This window comes from Danio rerio, chromosome 5 (assembly GCF_052040795.2).
Source record: "Danio rerio strain M-AB ecotype USA chromosome 5, GRCz13ab, whole genome shotgun sequence".
Lineage (NCBI taxonomy): Eukaryota > Metazoa > Chordata > Actinopteri > Cypriniformes > Danionidae > Danio > Danio rerio.
This window is the reverse complement of record NC_141025.1, coordinates 5,805,080-5,824,790: the sequence shown is the minus strand read 5'-3', so window position 1 is coordinate 5,824,790 and position 19,711 is coordinate 5,805,080. Positions and strand designations below refer to the sequence as shown.

Sequence of the window (19,711 nt, the reverse complement as noted above, 5' to 3'; positions counted from 1 at the left end):
AAAATCATATAATTCATTACCATTGTTTAAATGATTAGCTAAACCAGTAGACTTTTTTGCAAGATAATTATAGTTTTGTCAATGATAGTTTTATTAAGACCAATTACATTGCTCGTGACAGTGAAAACCTTAATAAAATTACCAAAAAAGTCAATTTATTCATTGATTTTATCAACAAAAATGCAGACTGACTTTGACACTGCCTATTTGCCTTTACAGCGATGGATGGAGTGCCTTTCATGATTTCTGAGAAGTTTGCAAGTGCCTCCACTGATGTGAGTCTGTTTTTTTAAGTCATCTCATGCTTCATGGATTGTCTGTAGGCTGCAAAGATAAAAAAAAAAATTAGATACAGTTGAAGTCAGATTTATTAGCCCCCCTGTTTATTTTTTTCCCCTAATTTCTGTTTCACAGAGAGCAGATTTCTTCAACACATTTCTAATCATAATAGTTTTAATAACTCATTTCTAATAACTGATTCATTTTATCTTTGTCATGATGACAGTAAATAATATTTGACTAGATATTCTTCAAGACACTTCTATACAGCTTAAAGAGACATTTAAAGGCTTAACTAGATTTACTAGGTGAACTAGGCAGGTTAGGGTAATTAGGCAATTTAATGTATAACAATGGCTTGTTCTGTAGACTATCAAAAAAAAAAAAATGCTTAAAGGGGCTAACCATTTTGTCCCAAAATTTATTTATTTATTTTTGAAAATAAAAACTACCTTTATTCTAGCCAAAATAAAACGAATAAGATTTTTTCCAGAAGAAAAAATATTATCTGACATACTGTGATTTTTTTTTTTTCCTCTGTTAAACATCATTTGGCAAATATTTAAAAAATATTTATCAAAGGGGGGCTAACAATTCTGACTTCAACTGTATATTTGTGTCGAGATAAACATTATAGAATTTAAAGGATAAAAGAGCAACAGACATAGTTTTTTCTTTAGTTTTGTAGTTTAAAAGGCTCTTATTTTACCCCTGTCAGAAGATAAGTCATCTTTGGTGTCTCCAGAATGTGTCTGTAAAGTGTCAACTCAAAATACCCATCAGATTATTTATGACATAATGCAGAATCTGCTCACTTTGTTCTTAGAGCAAAGTGTAGCTGTTTTCTAGCCTGTGCCTTTAAATGCAAATAAGCTGGTTCTCCCCGCCCACTGTTCTCACATGCATGTCTGTTTCTCTTGTGTTACGTCAAATAAACAGCAGTCAGTGACAGAGACAGACACGCATGAAGCCGAGGTTCGATTTATAAGTAAAAAAAAATACCAAGTCAGGTTGTTTGATGTATTTGTGGTGGAGTTCATTCAAGCCTTTCTGCAATGATGAGTCACACACTCTGTTGTTACAGAGTTTGAAGTACACTCATTTTTTAGGCTGCAGGTGATGATAAAGAGCTGAACAGATCTTTTAATCAAAGTTTCTTTGCAAATCCTGTTCTGTGGACATGTTTATACACATTACGATGGAGACATCCAAATCTCAGTGAGTACAGTTTTCTCCACACACCAAATTAATTGATACGCGCCTGTCAATTAATTCGGTGGGCGGAGAAAACTGCACTCACTGAGATTTGGATTCTATTTTAACATTATAAAAGTAAAAAAAAAGAGACTTGTTGTGTTTCAATCTCTCTGATATGACTGTGGACACACTATACCTATACACAGTTCTGTCCAAACAGCTTACAAAAGTTGATTGTCATCATAGGTGCAGTTCTGTATTTTGTGTTTGCAGATAAACATGTTTTAGGTGCTTTTAACAAACACTGATCCAAACATGTTATTGAATATGTCTTTAATGTTTGTTGTTGGTCTGAATGTGTTTCTGTGTGTTTCAGTTGCAGCAGGTGGATCTAATGGGCATCAGAATTAAATCACTTGCAGAGATTGAGAAGGAGGTGAGGATCTGTTGGGTTTGAATTGTGACAAGTGGAATTTAGTTAGATTTTTCTAGATCAGTTGGATTTTATTTTATTTTCTAGCAGGTGATTTAATGCTAACATGTTTTACATTGTGTTTTTATAACTAAACAAAAGCTTTAATCTTATTCAGCAAGGCGTGGAATTTCTCTTTGTAGAGTTTTATCAACTGCCACCTCAATTCTAGATGTGCAAATGCACTGTCCAAGCTTAAAGGGATAGTTCACTCAAAAAAGAAAATCATCTCATCATTTAGGCCCCGTTTACACTAGTGCGCTTTAGTTTTAAAACAACGTTTCAGAATGTAAACGATCCGCACTAGCGGGTCACCCAGCGTTCCTGAACTGATTTCCGTCCACACCAAAACGCTAAAACGCACATCGCGTGACCACACACACACTCTCTGGCAAGCGCTGCAGCTTATCTACCCAGATGATAGCTGTGCTAATCAAGGATCTCCCATGGATCTAATCTCACTATATTTGCTAAACGTGATATTTAATTCATCTTGTATGTCTTTATCTAACGAAATATTCCCTGACTTTGGTCTTTTGAATCTAATACTTGTTTTTGGGTAACGTGTTTTGGCTGAGCGCAAAGATAAATTAATAATTAATCCAACTACATACATTCCCTATATTGAGTAATTGCTTGCCTTTATTTCCTATATTGTATAAACTTATTGTACGTTATACTTTTATAATGGCCATTATTGATTATTAAAATTGATATTCAGCAATAGAGAGGGCATGTTTCGTAATTTCAATGAAAATGAAAGGAGGCAGTAGTGTTATCGGCTCCGTTTTGTTATGAATACGCATACAGCGAAAATGACGCTCATATATGCAGCACAACGCCTCAACATTTCTGCTGTCTTGTTAAGTTGTTAATAACAAAATGAAAATAGTAGTTCCTTCATGTTTTTATTTTATTGTTAAGAAAGTGAAACAACGTAGCCAGGAAGATGTGAATAAGGTTATACAGTACTCTGTTCCCTTTGAAGATTTACCCGATATATCCTCGGGAGTCTGTTTTCCATATTAAACTTGCAAAGTCTGAACTTACAAGGAGAGGATGCAGGACTGAACTGTGTGTAGGCTACTTAATATTGAAGATAATCCCCAATCAGAGGCGAATGTCTGCAGCCCCGCCTCCGTTTTCAGATGTCTCCGTTTTCCCCCATATCCACTGAGACGGAGCAGCAGTGTTTTAGATTGAAAGCGGCCTCTCCACCGTTTTCAAAACGCTCCGTTTTCAGCGTTCGAAAACATCGGCATAGTGTGCTCGGATAGCGTATTCATAGCAAAACTTATGCATTTTAAAACCAAAACGCATTAGTGTAAACGGGGCTTTATTCTCTCTCATGTGGTTTTAAACCTTTATGAGTTTAAAAACACAAAAGAGAAAACACAAAAGAAGACATTTTAAAGAAAGCTGCAAACCTGTAGCCATTGACTTCTTATGTATGTCAATGGTTACATGTTTCTAACATTCTTCCAAATATCTATTTTGGTTTCAACAGAACAAATAAAAACTCAAACTGTTTAAAATAAAGTGGAAGGTGAGTAAATGAAATGATAGCAACATTTGCTTTTCGATGCACTGTCTCTTTCAATTGTTTCTATTCATGAATGCTTTGTAATAATTTGATCTTTTTAAAGGAGACACTCATCAGATCATTTCCAAAATGTGAATGTTATATGTATATAAAAAAACAATTATGACATGAAGTAGTGCTCTAAAAGATGCGTTACCAAAAATTGCCACAAAGTGGCACACACTCTCCATTGAGGTTTTTTTTTTTTGCGCTCTTCAATGACAAATCCATTAATTTCTTTAACAATATCACTGCTATCACAAATCAGACACCAGCTGTGAAGCACTGAGTTTCACACATTTCCAACCATATGTGTGTTTTCAAGACTGTAAAAGATAGATGGATAGATGGATAGAATAAAAGTAGTTTTCAATTTTTTTAAACCCCATTTTAAGGTCAAAATTATTAGCCCCCTTAAGCTATTTTTTTTCATTAGTCTACAAAACAAACCATCGTTATACAATAACTTGCCTAATTACCCTAATCTGCCTAGTTAACCTAATTAAGCCTTTGAATGTCACTTTAAGCTGTATAGAAGTGTCTTGAAAAATATATAGTCAAATATTATTTACTGTCATCATGGCAAAGATAAAATAAATCAGTTATTAGAGATGAGTTAATAAAATAATAATGTTTAAAAAAATCTCTGTTAAACAGATATTGAGGAACAAAATAACATGGGGGGGCTAATAAATAAGGGGGGGCTAATAATTATATATATATATATATATATATATATATATATATATATATATATATATATATATATATATAAATTTATTAATTTATTTATGGATGGAGTAAAAAAGTAAAACAAACACACATACATACTTTGTGTGTGCAAAATTAAGTGTTTTAAAAGTTTGAGTTCCGCATTCTAAAAGATGCATTAAATATTAATAGTGACAGTCAAAACATTTATAATTAATAAAAAAAAAAGATTTCTAAAGATTTAAATGAATCCATTTTTTCACTTTTTATTTTTTTGAATCCTAATAATAGAAAAAGCTTAGTTTCATATAAAAATAGCTGATAAGAAATGCACAACATACAATGCACTTGGCCTAAAATATCATTTAGCATATTTTGTTCTGTAATGTTGAGTTCAGTTTTAGATCATTAAGGATCATTGGACCAGCAGCTGTTTTTGGTGGAACCACTAGAGGTCAGTGTTTCCCATGAATGGTGTGTTTACCTTTTTCTCTCTGTGTGTTTTTGTGTTAGTATGAATATAGTTTCCGGACGGAGCACAGTGCTGCGGCGCGTCTGCCACCCAGTCCAACCAGAACATCTCTGGGCTCCGAGGCCTAACGTTCACAAAAAAAAAACCCTGATCTGAGCACAGACTCTCTGAGGTCAAAACAGAAACCTGCAACAAGTCTGACGGAGGGGGAACATAATAAGATACTGTTTGCTTCTCTCTGTGAACAAAATTAACAAGTATCATTTGATGTGGTCAAGTCTCTCTTAAGTTGATGCTCCTTTTTATTGTTTGGTAAAGAGCTTCTGATGCTACCCCGATCAAACCCAAACCACTACAGTGTCATCTGAAAGGATGGAAACAGACTCGATTTCTGTTATTATGCAACAAGTATTGTGTATTCAGACTTTTCTGGCTGCTGGATTGAGATGCTGTTACTATTGTGGGTTCTTATTAAGGGTCGGACTTGGACAAACCCTTAGGAATTCACAATTGAGTTCATGCGTCAAGTGCATGGATCAGAAGAGTTCCATTTGTTTGCTTCTGTTTCATTTAGATCGCAGTGACTGCATGTTTATTTTTTTTTTCACTTTTTTTTTCTGGATTGGTTTGGAAATGGAGCCCAATTCACTGCACTGTTACAGGACTGAAGCGTTTTAATGTGTTCGTGTTTTGTCTGGAAAAAGAGATTCGAACAAAACACTCCGACTCTGAACGAACCCTTGTACATATAGACAGTCGAGGAATCCGGAGCGCGACTTTTTAGCATTGTGTGTTTTCTGTTTTCGTCTGTGTAATGTCTGATCTATCTCTCCGCTTACCATTGGTCAAGATTTACTGAGATTTTACTTGTTTTCAGTCTCATGTTAGGATTTTCAGTGGCGCTCGTGCACTGGTCCGTTTGTGGCTTCCGAAGTTCATGGTGATATTTTTGTGAATTTAGTTTTTTTTTATCATTATTAACAAGTGAAAATGTCTGCAGGATTTATTTCCCTTCAAAATATGAAGAAAAAATGAGAAATTAAAAGTAGCATTGAGAAAACAAAGCTTATAAACAATCTCATTACTGAAATAATCAAATTTTCCACACAGATTCTCATTACTGCAATGCAAAAAGATCATTTATTACTAGTAAAAATTACAAAAATGAGAAATTTAAATGTGCATTAATAAAACAAAAGTTCTTTACATTTTCATGACTGAACTAAATACATTTTCCTCACAGATTCTCATTACTGCAATGCAAAAATATCATTTATTACTAGTAAAAATTACAAAAATGAGAAATTAAATGTGCATTAATAAAACAAAACTTATATACATTTTTATGACTGAACTAAATACATTTTCCTCACAGATTCTCATTACTGTAATGCAAAAATATCATTTATTACTTGTAAAAAAAGATACATTTAAATTTGGATTAACATAACAAAGCTTATATACAATCTCATGACTGAACTAATCACATTTTCCACACAGATACTCATTACTGTAATGCAAAAATGTCATGTATTACTAGTAAAAATGACAAAATTTTAAATAATTAAATAAGCATTAAGAAAACAAGACTTAAATACATTTTCATGACTGAACCAATTAAATTTTCCACACAGATACTCATTATTGTAATGCAAAAATATCATTTATTACTAGTAAAAAAGCAAAATTTAAATTAACATTAATAAAACAAAACTTATATACATTTTCATGACTGAAATAATCTGATTTTTCCACACAGATTCCCATTACTCTAATGCAAAAATATCATTTATTACTAGTACCTATGACAAAAATTGAAATGAATTAAAATAAGCATTAATAAAACAAAACTTATACATTTTCATGACTGAACCAATTAAATTTTCCACACAGATTCTCATTATTGTAATGCAAAAATATCATTTATTATTAGTAAAAGTGACAAAAATTTTAGATTGAAATGTGCATAAATAAAACAAAACCTAATATACATTTTCATGACTGAACTAAATAAATTTTCGATATAGATTGTCATTGCTGTAATGCAATAATATCATTTATTACTAGTAAAAATGACAAAAATGATAATCCAAAATGTGCATTTAATAAAACAAAACTTATACATTTTCATGAGTGAGTTAATCAAGTTTTCCACACAGATACGTATTACTGTAATGCAATAATTTATATTACTAGTTAAAAATCTAAATGTAAATTGGGATTAATAAAACAAAGCTTGTAAACAATCTCACGACTGAAATAATCAAATTTTCCACACAGATTCTCATCACTGATGATGTGACAATAAAAGTGATTTGATTACTGCAATGCAAAAAGATCATTTATAACTAGTAAAAATTACAAAAATGAGAAATTTAAATGTGCATTAATAAAACAAAAGTTCTTTACATTTTCATGACTGAACTAAATACATTTTCCTCACAGATTCTCATTACTGTAATGCAAAAATATCATGTATTACTAGTAAAAAAAGATACATTTAAATTTGGATTAATATAACAAAGCTTATATACAATCTCATGACTGAGCTAATCACATTTTCCACACAGATTCTCATTACTGTAATGCAAAAATATCATTTATTACTAGTAAGAATGACAAAAATAATTAAAATAAGCATTAAGAAAACAAGACTTAAATACATTTTCATGACTGAACCAATTAAATTTTCCACACAGATACTCATTATTGTAATGCAGAAATATCATTTATTACTAGTTTAAAAAGCTAAATTTAAATTAACATTAATAAAACAAAACTTAAATACATTATCATGACTGAAATATTAAGAATTTTCACACAGATTCTCATTACTCTAATGCAAAAATATCATTTATTACTAATAAAAATGACAAATATTTTAGATTAAAATATGCATTAATAAAACAAAACTTATATACATTTTCATGACTGAACTAATCATGTTTTCCAACCAGATTCTCATTACTGTAATGCAAAAATATCATTTATTACTAGTAAAAATGAGAATTTAAAAGGAGCAGGAAAAACAGGTCTTGCATACATTTTCGTGACTGAATTAATTACATTTCCCTCAGAAATACTCATTACTGTAATGCTACAATATCATTTATTACTAGTAAAAATAATACGAATGTAAAATAAAATTAGCATTGAGAAAAACTCTTTTTCACACAGATTCTCATTACTGTAATGCTACAATATCATTTATTACTAGTTAAATGAGAAATTAAAATCAGCATTCAGAAAACAAAACTTGTATACATTTTCATGACTGAACTAACATTTTTCACACAGACTCATTACTGTAATGCTAACATATATAGTATTAAGGATGAAATCTTACTAGTAAAAATCATAAAAATGATGAATTAAAATTAGCATTAAGCGAATAAAATATAGATATTCATTACATCTAGGTTTCACTTTATTTGATGTTCCCTTCAATGCATTTTGTAGAATTTAAGTTGCATTGCATCTACATGCCAACCAATTGCCATTAGATTAAAAGTACACTGTTAGTTAGTGTAACTTGACATGTACTTGCAGAGTTTCTTATAGTCAGTTAAATGTCTGTTGAAGGAGCAGCATCAGCAGATATTAAGCAGACAGTCTACTAATACTCGAATGAGAAGTAACTGGCATGTAGTTGCAATGCAACTTTGTCAACAAAATGTGCAATCGGAAGCATCAAAGTCTTACCGACAGCTATAATTATCCACATAGAAACCCATTATTTTAATATGAACAAATGTGATTTTTATTATAAATACCAATTAAAAAAAGAATGAAAACTACATTTCTGTATTTTGTGATTCACAAGTGTTTATTTCTGGTTGTGAATTGCATTATGGGATGTGGATCCCTGCTCTGTCCACTTTTAATGTTGAAAGTTCAACTCTACAGTTGAACAAAGTGACTTTTACTGACATTTTAGTAGTTTGAAATAATATAATAAATAATATCTAGAGAAATAAGTCTGTAAAAAAACAGAAAATGATTATTGCTAGGTGTTTGTAACGTTATATACAACACAAACCCAGACAACAGATAACTTTAAACTAATAAACATGTTCATAAAAAACACTATTCAAGCTTTTTCAAGTTAAAACGTTGTTGGAAGGAAGATCAAGGTCTAATAATCTATAAATAAACGAGGAAAGAAAAACAGGAATTACAAAATACGGAAAACGGCTAATTTAGGGAAATATTTTGCCGTGTAATATTAATTTGAGGCATATTTAAAATTGTTCTGTCATTAAATAGGTAAAAGCATTGCCATATGTTTTAATTTTAAACTACTGTAAAAAGATTGACTTTATTTGAGGGAATTGTGTTCAATTACAGTAATAAGTGACTTGACTGGGGAAAATATGTCAGTACAATAATAAGTTGGAGTGAAAATATTGTTACAATGCAAGCTTCTTTATGCCAAATACAATTTCTCATTTCTATCTTTATATTTTCGGGATGACCTGCACATTTCGTGACAGCTTTTGTGAGATCCACCTGAATATCCAGAACAAGCTTCATCGTTAGCTGATGACTTTTTTTCGTAAACTGTTGAATCCTTCACACAGTGAACTTTAGAGTCGGCATTTGTCCACGTGATTCGCTCCTTGTGCCACTGCGTCTTCTTTCTTAATATGGTAAAGATTATCGGTGGAAGTACAGTGTTATTATTTGCGGGTGTTTCTGCAAAACGCCCTGCTGAAACAGCCATCTCAGGTGAAAATGTTCGGTTTGGAAACACCAAGTGTCTGGGTGATTAAAGAAGTCAATCCCTTTGTGTGGTTTGACAACTTCACTGTGAGACTTTAAAGGATAACTCCACTTCTTTGGGGGAAAATAGGCTCATTTTATAGCTCTCCTAGAGTAAACAGTTAAGTTTTAACCAGGTTTTGAATCCGTTTAGCTGATCTCTGGGTCTGGCAGGAGCACTTTTAGCTTAGCTTAGCATAGATAATTGAATTGGATTAGACCATTAGCATCTTGCTATGAAAATAACCAAAGACTTGATGAATTCCTATGTAAAGCTTGACTCTTCTGTAGTTACATCATGAACTAAGACAGACAGACAATTAAATATGTGCTATTTTTATGGTACAGCAGCAAAGTTCATTGCTTATTAAGAAATAAGCAATGAACTTTGCTGCTGTACCATAAAAATAGCACATTTTAATTTTTTATTTAATAATGAGAGTAGTTCCTAGACATACCAGCCTAGAAAACAACAACTTTTCATTACCTGATGGTCTTAGTACACAATGAAACTACAGAAGAGTCAAGGAAAATGATCAAAACTCTGGTTGTTTTTGAGTGAGATGCTAATGGTCCAATCCGACTCAATGATTTATGCTAAGCTAAGCTAAAAGTGGTTCCGCCACACCCAGAGATCAGCTGAATGGAGTCAAAGATAACTGTTTACTCTATGAAAGCTGTAAAATGAGCCTATTTTCAATACAAAATAGTGGAGTGTTCCTTTAATCCAACACTCAGATGGGTTTTAGATGACTTATGTTGGGTTATAATGCTCAAGCAGCTATACAGTTACATGTTTTAACCACTATTTTGACTTTTAGGATGTTCTTTTATCATTTCAATTCTGAAATTAACCACAAATCTGGTGCATTTTTTTTTGTTTGTTTGTTTCAAGTCGACAACTTTATACTGTAATACAATTTAAAATCCAAGAATAGTTGAGATTATCTCACTGTAAAAAGCCATTAGTTACTTGTAATAGGTCAGTGAATCTGTTGCATTAAAAGCAACAGGTTCACTGTGTTTAAAATAAAACAAAAGTGTAACTTGGACTTAAGTTGATTTAATTCATTAAATTACATGAATAGTATACCTAATAATACATTAAAAGCAATGGGTTTTCTCACTTTATCCAAAGTAAATGAGTTTACCTGTCTTTTATTTTAAGTAAAGTCAACTAATCTCTTTTTGCAGTGCTGGAAAACCAATCCTAGGTTTATCATTTGAAGGAAAACAGGAACCAAAATTGTTGTTTACCGTTGTATGTTAATTTGGTGTTCAAAATCACATGTTGATATTGATTATTAAATTAATTTAACATATAAAAAAATCACACAGAGTAACCCCCTATAGGAATGCATGTGGCATTTTTCTATTTTTTAAACATTAAAATGAGGATTTTTCCTATTTAAAGCTGGACTCTTCTGTAGTTACTTTGTTTATTAAGACAGACGGAAATTTCAAAGTTGTTATTTACTCTCGCTAGAATGAGAGTCGCAGTATCAGCCTAGAAAATAGCACTATTTTATTTTCCAACGGTGGCGAGGGTAAATAACTTCTTTTTAAGAACAAAATTTCCAGACGGTCTTGGTACACAGTTTAACTACAGAAGAGTCCAACTTTAAATAGGAAAATTGTCGAAAATCTTTGGTGATTTTTGAATGAGATGGTAATGGTCTAATCTGAATCAATGATTTATGCTAAGCTAAGCTAAACGTGGTCCTGCCAGACCCAGATATCAGCTGAATGGAGTCAAAGATAACTGTTTACTCTAGGAAAGCTATAAAATGAGCCTATTTTCCCCCAAAATAGTGGAGTGTTCCTTTAATCCAACACTCAGATGGGTTTTAGATGACTTATGTTGGGTTATAATGCTCAAGCAGCTATACAGTTACATGTTTTAACCACTATTTTGACTTTTAGGATGTTCTTTTATCATTTCAATTCTGAAATTAACCACAAATCTGGTGCATTTTTTATGTTTGTTTGTTTCAAGTCGACAACTTTATACTGTAATATAATTTTAAATCCAAGAATAGTTGAGATTGTCTCGCTGTAAAAAGCCATACGTTGCTTTACTTTTAATGGGTCAGTGAATCTGTTGCATTAAAAGCATCAGGTTGACTGTGTTTAAAATAAAACAAAAGTGTAACTTGGACTTAAGTTGATTTAATTCATTAAATTACATGAATAATATACCTAATAATACATTAAAAGCAATGAGTTTTCTCACTTTATCCAAAGTAAATGAGTTTACCTGTCTTTTATTTTAAGTAAAGTCAACTAATCTCTTTTTGCAGTGCTGGAAAACCAATCCTAGGTTTATCATTTGAAGGAAAACAGGAACCAAAATTGTTGTTTACCGTTGTATTTGGTGTTCAAAATCACATGTTGATATTGATTATTAAATTAATTTAACATATAAAAAATCACACAGAGTAACCCCCTATAGGAATGCATGTGGCATTTTTCTATTTTTTTAAACATTAAAATGAGGATTTTTCCTATTTAAAGCTGGACTCTTCTGTAGTTACTTTGGTTACTAAGACAGACGGAAATTTCAAAGTTGTTATTTACTCTCGCTAGAATGAGAGTCGCAGTATCAGCCTAGAAAATAGCAGCATTTTATTTTCCAACGGTGGCGAGGGTAAATAACTTCTTTTTAAGAACAAAATTTCCAGGCGGTCTTGGTACACAGTGTAACTACAGAAGAGTCCAACTTTAAATAGGAAAATTGTCGAAAATCTTTGGTGATTTTTGAATGAGATGCTAATGGTCTAATCTGAATCAATGATTTATGCTAAGCTAAGCTAAACGTGGTCCTGCCAGACCCAGATATCAGCTGAATGGAGTCAAAGATAACTGTTTACTCTAGGAAAGCTATAAAATGAGTCTATTTTCCCCAAAAATAGTGGAGTGTTCCTTTAATCCAACACTCAGATGGGTTTTAGATGACTTATGTTGGGTTATAATGCTCAAGCAGCTATACAGTTACATGTTTTAACCACTATTTTGACTTTTAGGATGTTCTTTTATCATTTCAATTCTGAAATTAACCACAAATCTGGTGCATTTTTTTATGTTTGTTTGTTTCAAGTCGACAACTTTATACTGTAATATAATTTTAAATCCAAGAATAGTTGTGATTGTCTCGCTGTAAAAAGCCATACGTTGCTTTACTTTTAATGGGTCAGTGAATCTGTTGCATTAAAAGCATCAGGTTGACTGTGTTTAAAATAAAACAAAAGTGTAACTTGGAATTAAGTTGATTGTTTTAATATTATTGTTATGCACATATAATTATTATAATATACCTAATAATACATTAAAAGCAATGGGTTTACTCACTTTATCCAAAGTAAATGAGTTTACCTGTCTTTTATTTTAAGTAAAGTCAACTAATCTCTTTTTGCAGTGCTGGAAAACCAATCCTAGGTTTATCATTTGAAATAAAACAGGAACCAAAATTGTTGTTTGACCTCAATAATTTGGTTCTCAAAATCACATGCAGATATTGATTATTAAATTAATTTATCATAAAAACACACAGAGTAACCCCCTATATGAATGCATGCAGCGTTTTTCTGTTTTATAAACGTTAAAATGAGGATTTAATTTGCCATTTGATTGTGCTCTCTTGTCTAATTATTTAATGATTTTATATGAAGACTAATTTAAGTGTTTAGGAATGTATAGCGATGTTGTCCCCACATTTTTTTTGTTGGAATAGTTGAGTGTGTTTTCCGAACTGGTCACACAGACAAATACAATAAAAGACGTTTAGTTAATGCAACTGCGTGAATAAACTAATGTTCGCCCTTTTATGAACTGTTCATTGTGTGTCATGCAGTCGTTGTTTTGCTTCTTGCTGTGTGTTTGTCATTTGCATTGTCAGTAGATTTAAGTTTCTTGCTTATATAAATGTGAATAGGAGTTTTGACTGCTGGGTGAATTTTGTGATTTGTTATTGGTTAGAATAACTCTTCATGCATTTCTTGTCGAAAGAGAAATTTTGGACGTTTATTCGTTTTTGTTCCGTTTGACGAGAGCACCCCAAAACCATTCATGCAACAAATTTCTTGAGTGAGTTCTGTAATAACAATATACTCTACCTGACAAAAGTCTTGTGGCCTATCCAAGTTTTAGGAACAGCAAATGACAACTTGACTTGAGTTGATCATTTGGTATCAGAGGTGGCTTATATGAAAGGGAAAGGCCTCTAGATTACACTTATTTTACCACAATAAAATATGATCATGCCTTGATTTTGAATGATTTCATTAGGACAGTAAAGTCTGACTCTGCTAAGACAAAAGTCTCATCACTGAACAGAAATATTGTCCAGCATAGATTATAAAGTCCTGCTGCAGTGGAGACAGAATGAATATTGTGTCTGACTCCATCATGAGCTTGGAGGACTGCATCCATACATCTCTGACATGACTCAAATCACTGATTAATAAAGTCATCTGGAATGGCAAAGAAAGCGTTCCTGCAGGACTCCCAGAGTTCATCAAGAGTCTTTGAATTCATCTTCAATGCCTTCAATGTAATTCGCTCTTTACGTACTTCATTATTTTCCCTGTTGTTCTATTCATTCTCTTTTTCTGTCTCTCTCAAATTTATTTATTATTATTATTATTATTACTATTATTATTATTATTACATATATATATTTTTTTTCCTTAAATATTTTCCCTCTACCTCAACAGATCCAACAACAGATTAAATAGTAACAATTATTTTGAAAAAAAAAAAAATAAACAGAACCAAAATGAGACTCAAAAGATATATCGGCTGTATTAGTTTATTAAATGCAAATCAGACAAATGTAAACAACTGAATGGAGCATACGTCTTATTATTCAGTCAAAACATGGTGCCAAACAATTAACAACAGTGTGAGAGACACGCATATAAATATGTATGTAAGTCTATTCACTAATGGTCAAGATGATTTGAAGTTCCCGGATGAGCCTGTGTTATTTAGTGATTGTTGTCTCAGAATAACATACCTTGGAATGTCGTAACTGACCAATCAGGATCAATGAATTTTACACAGCGTCTCTGGAATACTTGATTCTTATTGGTCAGTAATGACATTCTAATGTGTGTTCAGAGATAACAACCACTGAAACTAATAACACAGGCTCATCGGGTGATATAAATAAAAATCTTGCTAATAATTTTGACCTTAAAACGGCTTTAAAAAAATAAAAACTGCTTTTATTTTAGCCGAAATGAAACAAATAAGACTTTTTCCAGAAAAAAATATATTATAGCAAATACTGTGAAAAAAAATCCTGAATCTGTTAAACATCTTTTGGGAAATATTTGACAAAGAAAAAGAAAATTTACAACAGGGCTAATAATTTTGACTTCAACTGTACCTTAGAATGTCATTATCAGCCAATGACTGTTTTTAGCCAATCAATCAGAGCCAATATTTCTTAATAACAATGGGTTCTGAGTTCTAGATTTGACTTGATTAAGCCAAACGCATTTTGACTTGTTTGATATTTTGCTTTTAAATGTAAACGTTAGCACATGCCGCAATTTTACCAGAGTTTCACCACAGAGTACTGCATGTTTACTGGAACTCTGCCTTTGTTTTGGGTTCACAAACGTTCTGATCTTCCTGTGGCCATTTGACAAGTCACTTTATTTAGATTGAACATGCGCAACAAACCACAGCCTTCAAGACTTCAGGCATAAAAAAAATGCCCTCAAATGCTGCAGATGGTTTTGGGGAATTTGCTGCTGTTTGTGCGGCTTTTTAAATGACTTAATAGAATGAAGAGTTAAACAAAATCACAGCTAAGCATGTTTATTGACAATGATTGAGCTTTTAAGAAACTGCTTAAAGGTCGTTCCATTCTCTTTAATAATCATGACATCTTGGCTCTGGTTTATGCTCACTTTTATAGGTTCAATTTATCCAAATATTCAGTTTCCTTATTAACTTTTCTGTATTGTTCAAATTGATCACGCTTTTGTTATGTTGGTGGCTGTTTTTGCCCCATTGACTTCCATTACAATTACATTTTTTGATTGCAAAGCGATGACACCATATAATCATGCATCTTTATTGTTGCTGGTTTTCCCCTTTAAAGTTTGTCATTTTTACTGGTATAAACTAAATATAATAACAGTAATAATATGATGTCATTGCATTGCAATAAAAAAAACACAATAGCCTCATTCTGAAAACATAACTCCTATACATGTTACTGGAGATCGCTGCATTTCCTCTTTAAAACGAATGCTACGGGACGGTGTAATGCTGTTCCTTTTCGCGCTTACCAGCTGACCCCTTACCTTCGTGTGGACTACTTACCCGCTGTTACCAGTTTGTCCAGTAGCTCGCCATGTACGTCAGTAGACTTGAGACACAGAGAGGAGTTGACCACGATGACAGGGTTTGAGTCCGGCGAAGAACGGTTCTAGAAAGCCGGTAAGACAAAAACAGACGCCAAAAAGTAAAATAAACAAGTAAATAACAGGGTGAGAATGTGCTAAAATCTCAATATTGAGATTACTGCTCTAAAATATATATTTTTTAAATGTCTGGGTAAAAAACTAAAACCCCTGTGTACACAATATTTATTAATTTGGAAAACATTTAAAATATTTCTGAACAGAAAACATGTCAGACTAAAGAATTCAAATGAATTACCTATGGAGATCTTTCCTGCTGGAGATACAGTTGTCCCAAAAAAAAAAAAAATGTATGTATATATACATAAAATGTACATACAAAATCGTACTCATACCCTAGAAACGGTATAGCAGAACATTTTGACAGTTTTAAAACCTTGACTTTTCCAAACCACAGTATACCTTGAACACTGTTATCGTCCTATGCCAAGTTGTAAAGAGTGGTTAATTGAGTTTCTGTTGCCTTTCTACCAGTTGGAGCCAGTCTGGCCATTCTCCTCTGACCTCAACAAGGTATTTGCACCCAGAGAACTGCCGCTCACTGCATATTTTCTCATTTTCGGACCATTTTCTGTAAACCCTAGAAATGGTTGTGCGTGAAAATCCCAGTAGATCACCAGTTTCTGAAATACTCAGACCAGCCCATCTGGCACCAACAACCATGCCACATTCAAAGTCACTTAAATCAACTTTCTTTCCCATTCTGATACTCAGTTCAATCTGCAGCAGATCTTGACCATGTCTACATGCCTAAATGCATTGAGTTGCCGCCACGTGATTGGCTGATTAAAAATTTGCGTAAGCAAGCAGTTGGACAGGTGTACCTAATAAAATGGCCCTTGAGTGTATCCCTCTTTGTGTTCAACAGATGAAAGAGAACAGGAACAAGTAGAGAATGAGTAAGTAATGACATAATAATCGTTTTAGGTGAACAATCCCTTTAATTATGAACGAACAAGGATTCAGATCCAAAAAAAGGTCACAGTCAACCTAAATGAAGACAATGCTAAATCAGAATCAATTTTCACGTGGAGCTACTGGATTCTGGATGGTTATCTAAACATTTGACTGCAATGCCCAGTGGTTGAGGTAATAAATACTTTTGCGGCAGTCCTTGAGGGCCACTGGGTTGCAGAGTTTAACTCCAACCCGAATCAAACACCTGCCTGTAGCTTTCTAGTAATCTTAATCCTTGTGTACTGTTCAAATGTACTACCCTTTGGATATGTTGGTGGCTGTTTTCTCTATTGACTTTCATTATAATGACATTTTTGATTGCAAAGCCTTGACACCATCAGCTAATCATGCATTCTTGATTGTTGGTGGTTGTCCATGTTGGGAAGAGTGTAATTTGTACTGTTGATCATCAGATGGCAGCATTAACTTTTTAGATAGGCCTACAGCTTTAAAGTTTCTGGCTTTTATATGAGTTCTATGGAGTAAGACAGTAAAGTGTGCGTGCATAAGTACACTTACTGTACTATGTTTACTATGTTCTGAAAGCTGAGCTGCTTGTTTCGATTTTCTCAGACATATCAAGGTAATTGCACAAAGGTCTCACACACTATACTCTATATAGAAGTCTAAGCTTTTTGTTCGCACTGCAACCCTACTAAAAAAAAAAAAGCTTAAACCAGTCTAGGCTGGTTGGCTGGTTTTAGCTGGTCGACCAGGCTGGTTTTAGAGGGTTTTTTGTCCATTTCCAGGCTGGTCAGGCTGGGAGATGACCAGCTAAAACCAGCTTGACCAACCTACCCAGGCTGGGAGCCCAGCCAAAACCAGCTTTGTCCAGCTTAAACCAGGCTGGTCAAGCTGGTTTTAGCTGGATTTAGCTGGTCATTTTCCAGGCTGAATAGCTAAGACCAGGCTGGAAATGGCTGGAAACCAGCCTGGAAATGGCCAAAACCCCTCTAAAACCAGCCTGGTCGACCAGCTAAAACCAGCCAACCAGCCTAGGCTGGTTTAAGCTGATTTTTTTTAGCAGGGAACTGATAATCAACAGTAAAAATGACAAAATTTACCTTTGGAAAAAACAGCAACAATCAAGAACGTATGATTATTTTGTGTCATGACTTTGCAGCCAACAAATGTCATTAAATATGGAAGTCAAAGGGGGCAACAACAGCCATCAACATAATGAAAGGGTAGTAAATGTGCCCGGATTGTATCTAATTTTCAAAGCATTGTCCCAAAATGTGTCAAGAGATTTGTCACCAAAAAATTTGCTGAAAAACCGAGAAAGTTGTGGCCAAATTAAGACTCAAAATCACACTCAGAGTGGATGAAATCAGAGTTAAAGACACTGATTAGCATGGTCAGGAGTGTTTGATTAGTATTGGAGGAAATCTCTGCAGGACACCAGCCCTTCAAGACTGAAGTTGCCCATCTCTAAGGTGAGAAGAGCCACATATATAAGGCTATGCAGTATTTAAATCATGTTCACGTTTCTCAAATCTCATCAAATGTGATGTTTATATAGTGTTACATTGCATCAAGTAAGAATAACTTCTGTTTCTCATTATTTTATGGCTTCAAACCAAGGCCAATAACTAAACTTTATGGTTTTGTTGTTCCTAACTGTAAGGAATTAACACACGTCCATCTTCATGTAAAGATTGTACTTTATTATAAGCGCACTTGTTAACCGGAAAATGCTATAACATACAACCTCGTGGTATGTTCCTCATGCATAACTAATGAGGAGTGCATTCTTAAAGGAGCCAACACATTAAAGTGCAACACTTTATAAACACACAAATCACTTATTTTTATAAGACAGATCATCTGTCACAATGATCTACAGGTGTCCTGCAGATTTTAGCTACAACTTGCCTTAAAACACCTGCAAGGATGTTTCTAGAAAGCCTAGGAAGAGCTTGATTAGCTAGCCCAGTTGTGTCTGATTGGGGTTGGAGCTAAACTTTGCAGGACACCGTCCCTCCAGGACTGAGCTTGGGGTACGCCTGATGTAAAATCATGCTGAAACTGATCTAAACTAGCCTAAATGTTTCCTCTTACATTTGTAGTCTATTTATTTGATTACTCACTTTCTTGGTCCTTGTAGGGGTCATCAAAGCAGAATGAACCGCCAATTAGTCTATATTTAGGTCTATTTGTTTGTTTGTTTACAACGACGATACGAGGAAGGACATTGTTGAAATCTGTTTCGGAAGATTAACGGAAATTACTGGCAGCCAATCAGAATCCGTCTTGCTTAAAGAGCGCGAACATTTAAAACGCAAAACAACGGAAACGCCAGCGCGATAATAAACCGAACTTTATTAGCCGTTCGTATGAATGCTAATAATACAGACCTAGTTATAATTTTTGACGTTAACAGGCTTAATTTGTCTGCTCGTGCGCATGGTGTGTGTTGACTTGCATGAATTGAGGGCAAGGCTGCAGATATTTTTTCCTCAGAGCAGTATCGACCTGTGGAATTACGCGGTAAGTAAACAATAACAGTTTATTTTTGGATTAACTTCACTGAATGTATTGATTTCTACAGAGGCTATGTACTGTGAAGATACTGATCGTTAATTTACTGTATATTTAAGAGAACAGACTCTTGTGTTGTGGTGAAACGTAACAACATCTTAGCTTAACTGACTCAATTAACTTCTTCTCTTCTGATAGTTCTGCCGTCATGGAAAGAAAGTTGGTGTTTCCTCCAGAAGTTTACAGCTCAGACCTCCCAGCTGAATCTTCCTCTGAAGCGCTTGTCCTTTGAGTCTTTTGAAGGCTGGTTTTCCATTAGCTTCAGGGGAACCTCTGCCACAGCACAATAAAGCAAGTAAGGT

General features: G+C 33.5%; 1 protein-coding gene and 1 long non-coding RNA gene across 5 annotated transcripts in view; one reads left to right on the top strand and one right to left on the bottom strand.

Annotated features, from left to right (window-relative positions):
• Positions 1 to 19,711, top strand: part of mvb12ba (multivesicular body subunit 12Ba) — a 323,521-nt gene that overhangs the window by 66,257 nt on the left and 237,553 nt on the right. For 2 of the 3 annotated variants that reach the window (NM_001076606.2, NM_001431133.1), the window contains exons 8-10: positions 220 to 275; positions 1,853 to 1,912; positions 4,755 to 13,636. In NM_001076606.2, the coding sequence (NP_001070074.2) occupies positions 220 to 275; positions 1,853 to 1,912; positions 4,755 to 4,841 (203 nt within the window). In that variant the 3' untranslated portion in view covers positions 4,842 to 13,636. Of the gene's footprint in view, positions 1 to 219; positions 819 to 1,852; positions 1,913 to 4,754; positions 13,637 to 19,711 lie in introns of those variants that run through there. The other variant, XR_015490563.1, reaches the window with a different exon arrangement.
• Positions 68 to 19,103, bottom strand: LOC147843813 (uncharacterized). 2 transcript variants are annotated; one of them, XR_015490901.1, is made up of 4 exons: positions 18,959 to 19,103; positions 15,811 to 15,916; positions 4,726 to 4,837; positions 68 to 324 (listed from the first exon to the last, which is right to left on the bottom strand). It is a non-coding gene; the product is annotated as an uncharacterized LOC147843813 (long non-coding RNA). The 2 variants fall into 2 exon arrangements; XR_015490902.1 differs by lacking the exon at positions 4,726 to 4,837.